Source organism: Tympanuchus pallidicinctus, unplaced genomic scaffold, assembly GCF_026119805.1.
Source record: "Tympanuchus pallidicinctus isolate F22 unplaced genomic scaffold, pur_lepc_1.0 scaffold8, whole genome shotgun sequence".
NCBI lineage: Eukaryota > Metazoa > Chordata > Aves > Galliformes > Phasianidae > Tympanuchus > Tympanuchus pallidicinctus.
In genome coordinates, this window is record NW_026294802.1 from 19,264,596 (window position 1) to 19,274,792 (window position 10,197).

A 10,197-nucleotide genomic window follows, 5' to 3' on the forward strand; every position below is an offset into this window, starting at 1 on the left:
ACTGATAGATTTGCAGATTTGTCATTATAATGTAAGAATTTTAACCTGTGGTTACAGCGGCCCCTCTAGTCAAAGCGATATGGTGTGTTCAAACCAATATGTTATAGTCTTGTCTGCCTTCAGTCAAAAACCACTAACATATTCAGGTTTGTCATGAACACTATGTAATTATATACTTCAATATTTACACGCGATATAAGCGTTGGCATAATGCATAATACTTCTATCTGAAGTCTGAGGAAGTGGCGAATGCCTTACTTTTAGGTTTTCATTCACCGATGAATGAGGAATGCTCAATGACTCTCATCTTATAGGCTCAGATGGTGACTCTCATAGGCTCAGATGGTGAACAAAAACTGTTCTGTACATGCCTGTGCTCACATCGCTAAGTGTAGCGCAGGCAGCAGGCCAGGAGCAGGAAGATTAGCCTCTTTCCTGGTTGATAAAAGACTGAGAACAATCTTCTGTGTACTAATTCCTACAACTGAGAAAGGAACCTGTCTTTTGTAAATGGCCACGTTTTTTGCTGACTCCGGTGACTGACCGGTCTCACAGTAAGCCATGAGAAAACAGATCCAGTCAAAGAGCTAATAGCTCTGCATACAGTGTGTTAGTTGTTTTTTTACATGGAATGTTGGATTGAATCAATTTACTGTGAGATCAGGAGAACACTCCTTCCAGCCCAAGGAAAATGACTGGAGTTTGAGACTGGGAAGGAAGTAGGGATGCTGGAGCATACTTTCTTCCTTCTATGCAGTGTTGAAAGGTTACACCAAGTTGATCCATCTCATGAAACAAGCCTTATGCTGTGTCATACGATGGTGCCCAACTCACAACCCAAGTAAGAAGTGGCATTTAGGCACGTCAGTGAAGCAGCTGGATGTGTTTACATGAGAAATTTTGTGTGTGGGTGACTGATTCAGCAGCTGTTTGACTCAAAGACCATTTTTAGTCCACTCCCAAGCAGAAGAGCAGAGTCTACTTTCTTTAGAACAAATTGTGAAGTGGAATATATCATGAGAGAGAGAGAGAGAATGCTGGACAGGCATCACTACAGATGTCTCCACTGCATGTTGTTCACTTGAGGTGTGGATGAATGAGCCTTGACACTGTGACAGAGTGAGGAATCAGTAAGATGCTGAGAACTCAGGCCTAGCAGTGTACTGTTGGTGGCTTTGAGGACAAAAGTATTGTACACCAGAGAGGTGGCCTAAGTCAAATGTTGCACAGTAATTTAATTAGTATCAGAGCAAGCCTTTACTACTGTAATGTTTTCTATAGTCTATGCAAAGAAAATTACTTTGACACTGTTTTAATGCAGTCAGTTGCCGTGGCAACAACTTTCCCAGTACTTTTTCTCATCAGTATATACATGACACGTTATCATGAGCATTAGAGCTATGATAATTTTTCTCAAGCATGAAAAATGGAAATACTATATTTTGGACAGTGTTGTCAGACTTAATTATGCCCAAATAGGCAGTGATACATAGAAGTAGATAAATATGTATGTTTACTTTTAAATGAGTTGGTGTTTCATTCAAGTTTTAGCTGTCTATTATAAATGACACTTTCTAATCTAGATGATGGATGATCCTGCTGCTAAAACAAGAAGTGCTGTGTGGAACAGAGCTGCCCTGATTCTTGTTTTTCTATCTCTAGGAAGCCTTGGAAACGTGCCAGACCCGGGTTTCAAAACTGGAGCTCCATCAGCAGGAACAGCAAGCACAGCAAACTGAAACGGTTAATGCCAAAGTGCTCCTGGGGAAATGTATAAATGTTATCTTGGCCTTCATGACTGTCATCTTAGTGTGCGTTTCTACTATTGCAAAGTTCATTGCTCCTATGATGAAGAGCCGTTTTCATATCATCTGCACTTTCTTCGCAGTGACACTGCTGGCAATATTTTGCAAGAACTGGGATCATATCATTTGTGCCATAGAAAGGATGATTATACCGAGATGAAGCTGCTGGTCTAGCTGTTGTTTTTTTCTTCCTCTCTGTTTTTAAGTGCTGTGTGTTTACAGTTGTTTTTTTTTTTTTGTCAGTTTAAATGTGCAGACTGAATGAAGAAGCCTACAAAGACTCCCGGACTGTAAGGTGTAAATATGTAAATGTGTACTTGTTGGCAGTCAGTAGACTGTTCAGTCAGATTGTGTCAAACTGGGCTGTGTCTGTGATAAGCCGCTAACTTGTGTCAGTCTTCTGCCTTAATCCAACCAGTTGTCCACTCTACAAGCCTGTGACCACAGAAGATGGTGGGATGCTCTGGGAGGGATCCAAGCCACTGCAAGTGTGAGGTGTTCTTTTCACTGGACTGGAGTGCAAGGAGCGTGATCACAAGGAAGCACATCACAGCGTGTATCAGCCCTTTTAGATAAATCATTTTCTCTCTGAATCCAGCTACCAAGATAAGCCAAACTGTACAGTATTAATAAACTTAGTTTCTAAATTAATGGGTAATGATACATGGAGTTTCCAGTTTTCAGGAGCAGCAAAACCTGTGATGCTTCTGCTAGTAACTCTTTGCACAAAGAGTTTATTGCTCAAAAATTAGACCGCTGATGACTAGTGACCACAATTAGCAGTTGTTCTGTTGTCCCTTATCACTCTCAAGAAAAACGTGAATGTGGCACAAAGCTTACAAAGACGAAGAACTGAATTAAGTAAATCTCCAAGCCACTTCATAAAGGAGTGAGGGAGCAAGTGTAACTCATGGGTATGTTTCCATGCAAAGAAAAGTGCTCACTTGCTTCAGGCACTGAGAAAGACAACATTTAGATTAGCCTTTGCTGGCTCTGAATTGTTGGGGTTTCTTAGCTGAATGCAAAGCAGATATATAGTGGGACTCTGGCTACAGTGGATTTTTTTCCCTTATGTCAGATTAAACAGTGCAGAAGAAGCATGAGGGAACTGATCCTTAGGGGAGCAGGGAGTTAAACTTCTGTAAATAGACAAACACTGTGCAGGCTCTCTTAACAGACATTCCTGAAAATAATGTATTATCATACAGTGCCATACTAGGAGACAGGGTTGGGTTTGTTTTCTTACTAGAGATTATTTTGTTTAGGAACTGCAGGAAAAAAAAAATCCCCAAAATCCTCTGCTTGGCTCTCAGCCATCGTGTAGAACAAGATCTTTAATAAAAAATAAAATTCAAACAAACAAACAAACAAACAACAACCAACAGAATGCTCCTCTGCTCTGTATTAAATGGGGGAAAAAATGTCTCTAGTTATTTGATGTTCAGTGTTACTTACTTTTAAATTAACTGTCATTACAATTTCTTTTTCAGTTGTGGTATTTGTTATGCCGTCTTTACAGAAGGGGTAGAAAGGGAACTACTTGAGTGGGTGCAGTTTGTTTTATTTTTACTCGATCACAATTACTCAATAGGTGGTGTAGAAATTCAGAAATCTTTATTCTGAGGAACAGGGAAGCAGTGGAAGAGCTTTGACATTTCTTGACTGCTGGATTATCAGTGAATATAGTTACCTTTTTGTGTCTTCGGGGGCTGAAGAAAGGACAGAATTAACTGCATAAGTAATGATATGACTTGGCATTAAAAAAAAATAAATTAAAGCACTATAAAGGTCATTAAAAAATTCTTTGTATGTGCAACAGCTCAAGGAAGGATGGTACCTGGCCTGCAGGCACTGGTAGCAGATCAGATCAGGCACACCCATGTTCATAACCGGGCCTTGTCCAATCTTCTGAGGAAGGTGGAGTGGAAAGCAGAAGTCCTGCTGCAAGTGGCATCACATCATAAAGCCTAAATGTACCAATGGCCTCTGCTGTGGATGGAAAAATTATTAGATATATTCTTCCTTTTTTTTTTCTTTCCTCTTTGCCTTTACCTCTGTATTCCCTGCAGAGGAGCATGACAGTTGTGTTATGCATAAACCTTCTTTGCCTTAATTGCTGCACATGCTCCTGCTGCTGCTTGGTGCAGGAAGGCCTTTCTTCCCACTTCTATTAACTCATTTTGGCACAGTGCACAGCAGCAAGCCTGCAGCCCCCCTTCCAAGTATCTGCTCTTGGCCTCCTTTCTCAGCCAGCTGATTAACTGAGATTGCCTCCACTGATACGGCTCATAAACTTATCTTCACAGGGAAGTCTGTTTACAATTCTAAAAAGATTAAAAAGAGGGGGAAAAAATGTTGCTCTTTTCTGGCCCTTACATCACAAGAGAGGATTTCCCGTGATTTCTTTTTATGCCCTTTTGATGTATGTGAGACTTCTTTGGTCTTTTCTACTCTTTCAATATAATTTGTTCCCATCTTCATTTTTAAAAAGGCAAATAGTATATTTTTAATTTGTACTTTTCATTTCTTTAGATAATGCACGTGCTTCTAGTCAGAGTCCATTGCTTTCTGAAGCCACTTGCTAAATTGCAAATAATCCTTATGACTTTTTGTTCTCATTTCCCCAGACCACAAACATCTCCATTTGTTAAATAATAATAAAAATTACAACCCAACAAAAACATGAGAATGCTGGCGGTGATCATCAGAAATGCATGAGTCTTGATGGTGCTCTTCTGCCTTCCTTATTATAACCTTCTGCCTTCTGGTTGGGCTGTTCAAGAAATCACTATCCAGCATTTTGTCATATGGGTTCAGAAGAGTACATGCAGAAGAAAGGGATACCGTGCATAGTTAATTTTACTTAAAAACTTCTTTGCCTGATGCACAATTCGATGTTTCGACAGATGAAACTCCCCGTGCTGGTATATGTAGTTAAAAATGAAACATCAGGTAGTCATCATGTCTTGCAACAAAGGCAGTTGGTACATCCCGAGGATGCGAAGGTTTTCTGCTCCAAGGTCATCCTGTTACATCACTGGAAGATGTCCTCAGTGCAAAATGAAGGTAGAGCATAAAATCAATGGGCCTATGAAAGATTGCTCGCTATCCTGATAAAGTATCTGGGGCCAAATTGGAAACAGAAGGGCCTTGTATTTCTGCATTAGCTTTTATCTGACAGGGGATGCAGAAAAAGCTGTAAGCTCTGAGTAATGTTACTTACAGAAATTAAACAACCCTAATGGATAAACGGGCACAGCACTTCTCTGGGTTATTTCCCTGCTGTATTTAAATTGCTGGGTGATCTGACATGCACCAAGAAATTAAGCAAGATGTGAAGGGCAAAAGACAGGCTGCAGTGCGAGGAGCTCTGCCAAGCTTGTTTCCACCTGAAAGGCAGGCCTCTCCTCCTGCCTTCACCTGTTTCTTACCTTTTGCTGACATGGGTGTGTGTTGCAGAGGGAAGCTCGTTTAACTTCTCAATCAACTGACCGTGTTCTGTCAGGGCTTCGTGAGCTTTTCTGTTCTCCTACAACACATTAAATGCCATTCTTAGTATACCTACTGCACTTACTCATTGTCAGTCTCTAATAACTCCCACTCTACAAAAAATTGCCAGTATCTTCTCTGCGTGATGCTGCCTGGTAGTCAATTATTTCACTTCCCTTTATGTTGTTCTCTAAATGAAATGTCTTTAAGTTAATTTTTAATGCCTGTCCTTATGGTTTAATTTCAAAACACCTGTGTTATGCAGTGTCTCTACTGCAGAACCATTGCATGTGGACCTGGCACCTGCTGCGTATGAAGGATCTTTAAAAGCCAGTGTTTTTCTTTGAACAAAACCACAAATGTTAATCTGGGGACTAGAAATAGAGTAGGTGAAGCCAAATTGCTGCAGCAAAGATACAATGACTGGAAGTTGAAGCTGGGTAAATCCAATGTAAACATAGTTTAGCGATCGTTAAGAGTTACGAGCTAATTGTTAGCTACAGAATAACTCAGACAAGAACTCAAATATTTTAAGCTCAAATTGAATGGTGTTGTTCAAGGAGGAATCAGTCCAGGCTTATGCTTGATCCAAAGTCAACTACATAAACAAAAGTAGTGCTTTCTGGAGTTAAAATTGATGAACAAGAGATAATCTGGGAAAACAAAACAAAACAGAAGTTTGTGGTTCATCCAGCTGGTAGGGGATTTTGGAAGCCAAGCCCATCTCTACTGTGATACAGATATATTAACTTGGGATTCAATGGTGCAGCAGAAGGTAAACACAGATTAATGTAATTAAACACTTTAATTTGGATAACATAATTTGATCACTTCTGAAAGTCCAGCTAGGAACTCAGGCAAGTTTACTCTCCTCTTTTTTAATCAAGCAAATATCTGTCAATTGTCTGGGTTTTTTTGTGTTTTTATTTTTTTAGTGATGACAGTAGTCATGCCAAAATTCGGCCTTTAATTATATAGCTCCCATTTAAAAGGCAACAGTTGATAAGAGCCTTGTTTTCAAACGAATGAATGAAAGTTTGAATGGTCTCTGATGCTGGATAGAATCCAGGAGAAAGAATCAGACCATTTCACATTACAGCAATGAAAGACTAGGAAAATTCCAACATTAGTTAATGGAATTGTATATTGTCCCTAAAAATATAAAGTGGAGTTGATGCTGTGTGTAAAGACTGCATGAGGACTGTCAAATGATCTTGTACAGCTGATTTGCTTTATGCATAGCATATGAAGTTGCACTGTTGTTGGAAAGTTTTGCACAAAGCCTTGTTCCTTTCCTTTTTTTTTCTTTCCTTCGCCACCACCCTCCAAGAAAGCTAGGCCTGTTAATCTTAACCTGTACCAGAAATTGTCTGTTTTAATTGACTAGAGTTAATTGTCTCAATGTGCAGTCTCCAATGTTTCTCATAGCGTACTCTCTTTATGCTCCACAGTGGAAAGATGCAACTATAAAAACGTAATTTTTGTACATTTTGTTGTGTAGTCATGACTGCCTCTAAGGTGCCACTGACTTTTTTTTTTTTTTTAATAAAACATATTTACATTTATTTGATGATGGAAGCTGTCTCTTAAACTTACTGTCTGATCACTCTGCCTCATATTGATTTCTCTTTGTCAGTAGCAGTGCTAGTGAACTGAAAGAAAGCTTTAAAGTACTGAGGAATCTGAGCATTGTGCTCTCTTGCAGTTCTGATCCAACTGATTATTTGAATTGTATTTACATCTGTGCCATAGTAGATCTGTAAACATCACAGGAGATATCATCCTGCTATTCTCAGAGCTTGTGTGAATCTGTTCTGCAAACTTGATTTATTGTGCCAAGCAGCTGGACTCACTTTGGATTACTTTTTTTGGAAAACAGAATTTGAAATGAAAGCCAAATTTTTTTATGCTATTGTCAGAAATCTCGGTCATGTGCCGCAAAATCTAATATGTGATGTGCCTAATAGCAAACGTCGCTGACATGAAGCAAAGCATTTATATTTCCTTTTCACAAAGCAGAGTTTCTGTCATCTGGCACTGGCAGCCAGAAGCAGTGATCTTATTTTTACACCCTAAATGGAGAAGGAATAGTGCAGTAACAGTGTTTTGCTTTGGGCTCATGCTGTACTTCCTATAGCTTTCTATTCCTCCCATTCAGTTGCTCCTAGGTCACCTGCAGACTGGTCTTGTCATGCTGAGTCTCATGCAGATGCCTGGAACTCAACTTCTATATTAAGACTAACTCAGTTCACAAACAGCAGGGTCCACCCCAGCTGCTAATAACTTCTGCCCTTTTCTGAGATGAGCTGAACAACCCCTGCTAACACGCCAACAAACTAGTCATAAAAACAGCGTCTCACTCATCATCTGCTCTGAGCTGCTCGTTTCTTAGGTTTTGAAGAGTGCATAGCACATTCTGGCCAGTGTTTTCACAGAATCACAGAATATCCTGAGTTGGAAGGGACCCACAAGGACAACTGAGTCCAACTCTGGACTCCACATAGGACCACCCAAAATCAAACCCTGTTTCTGAGACTGTTGTCCAAACACTCCTTGAAATGCAGGAGCTTGGAGCCACAGCCACTGCCCTGGGGATTTTGTGCCAGTGCCCACCACCTGCCGGTGAAGAACCTCTTCCAAACCCCCAACTTGACCACAACCTGACCCAGCTCCATGCCATTCCCTTGGGCTCAGAGAGTAGAGCTCAGCGCTGCCCCTCCGCTCCCTGCAAGGGGCTGCAGCCGCCATGAGGTCTCCCCTCAGCTTCTCTGTTCTGGGCTGAGCAAACCAGGGCCCTCAGGTTGCTCTCAGGTTCTTCATCATCTTTGTAGCCCTTCTTTCGATATTCTCTAATACTTTTATGTCCTTCTGATACCGTGGTGCCCAAACCTGCACCCAGTGCACCCCAGAGCCAGGGCTGCCCCATCATAAGTGCAAAATTCACCACTTACTCTTCTTCATGTAGATAGGGGCCACCCTCCAATTTGTCAAGATCTTGGTGCAAAGCCTCTCTGCCCTCAAGGGAGTCAATACTCCTCCTAGTTTAGCATCATCTACAAATTTAGTTAATATAACTTTCAGATCGTTATTGGAGTAATTGATGAAAACATTAAAGAGAACTGGTTCAAAAATAGAGCTCTGTGGAATTCCGTTAGTGCCAACTAGGGCAACTCTCAGGCCATAGCCTCCCCTTGCCCAACACAGCCATGTTTTGGTTCTCATGGGACATTCTTAGGGTCACACTGCCATGGCTCGGTCACAAGCCACTTCCTGACAAATACAACCACTATCAATAAACCACTGTCAGAGCAGCAACTGACAACAGAACACCAGTCTCTAACCAACTTGTGCAATTATCTGACACAAGGAACAATTTAAAGTCCCTTCCCACCCAGTGCCAGGCTGTTGTAGAGGAGGATGGATCCTCCTCCACCGAAGAAGTTTCTGCTTCAGGGGAGCAGCAGCAAACCAGAGCCAATGGATGTTGATCCACCTGATGGTGACGCTGAGCCCTTGGAGGTTGACCTACCAATGGAGGTGGTGGAGTCGCCGTCCCTGGCAGTGTTCAAGAGGCACCTGGATAAGGAGCTACGAGATATGGTTTAGTAGCTTGTGGTACTAATAGGAATGGGAGGGTGGTTGGACTACATGATCTTGCAGGTCGTTTCCAACCTTGCGATTGTATGATTCTGTGGAGGTGGGTTCACCTCCACCAGGGCTGGGCAAGCACTATATCATCATGTTTGCCTGGAGACGGTGCTTGATAAAGGAGGAGTTTATATTTGAAGCAGTCATGAGCGCTTGCATGATCATTCGCATGAAGTCCCATCCATCTACTACATGTATGTAAATTAGGAAAAAGTGTCTTTCAGTTAGTGTGGCTAGAACCGAGCCAATTGAATGGGAATGGAAGTGCAATCAGATCTGAAGCCTGTAACATACAAGTACAGTATGCTCAGATGTGAAATCTCCCATAGACCAATAAATTCCACCTGCAGTTTTTCTCTGATGAGTACACTTTTAGTAATTTGGCACTAATCTGGAAAACATCCCTTTCTGTCACAGCTGTAGAAGGGAAGGAAGCAGCCAATCAGCGCTGTATAAGTGAGATACAGCCTATGTACATGCTGATAGAACACTAGAGAGAACACTAGTGAGTGGTCAGCAGTCCTGTACAACACATCTGACTGAGTAATGGTTTCATAAGTTGCCTCACAGTTTCTATTTAGTGTGGTCTTATGTGCTAGCATATACTCTGTGCTACTGTGTGCTAAAAATTATATCCAGGTCCTAACGAGCTTCACGGTAAAAAGTGCTCTGTTTAAGGACAGACTCTTATCACAGCACTATGGCATTTAAAAGTGATTTATTTCATCTTCCGGTTTTGCAAGGCCAAAGGTGGCATTTTTTCAGGCAGCTTACACCAAACCAAGTACAACTCAGTTGTCCAACACATCGGTTGTTGGACTACCATGAGCTGCTCAGTTACAGCTATCTCTGCTGTTGCAGGAGATGACGATGCCATTCGCATGCTGCCAGCAGTACCGCCAGGCAAACGCCTAGAGGAGATCTCTACTTTGACTCAAGCTTTCCCAGTGTTGATATCAGCTGGTTGCCTAGAAAACAGCTGTCGTTGTCGGGCATCTTCTGGCTGTAACCCCCTTTAGACACGGCTAAATGACGTACGGCATTCATTCGCCTCGCAGCACAGAAGCGGGCAGCAGTGCCGCGGTACCGGCAACCCGCTGCCAACCCGCCAGCCCAGCCCGCCTCAGCGCTGCCGCCCGTCCCGCCGGAGGGAGGGCCGTAGAGGCGCCACGGGGCCGCTCCCGCCCGCGGCCACCTCCACCGCGTGTAGGCGGTGCCAGGGCCGACGGCGCAGGCGCAAACGGGAGCAGGGAGG

The 10,197-nt window shown here is 42.2% G+C and overlaps 1 protein-coding gene across 3 annotated transcripts in view; it reads left to right on the top strand.

Moving 5' to 3' along the window:
• The window catches only part of TMCC3 (transmembrane and coiled-coil domain family 3), a 123,818-nt gene extending 117,359 nt beyond the window's left edge, over nucleotides 1-6,459 (top strand). For all 3 annotated transcript variants that reach the window (XM_052667396.1, XM_052667397.1, XM_052667395.1), the window contains exon 4: nucleotides 1,663-6,459. In XM_052667396.1, coding sequence (XP_052523356.1) covers nucleotides 1,663-1,965 — 303 coding nt within the window. In that variant the 3' untranslated portion in view covers nucleotides 1,966-6,459. The remainder of the gene's footprint in view (nucleotides 1-1,662) is intronic.
• Nucleotides 6,460-10,197: the final 3,738 nt, after the last annotated feature.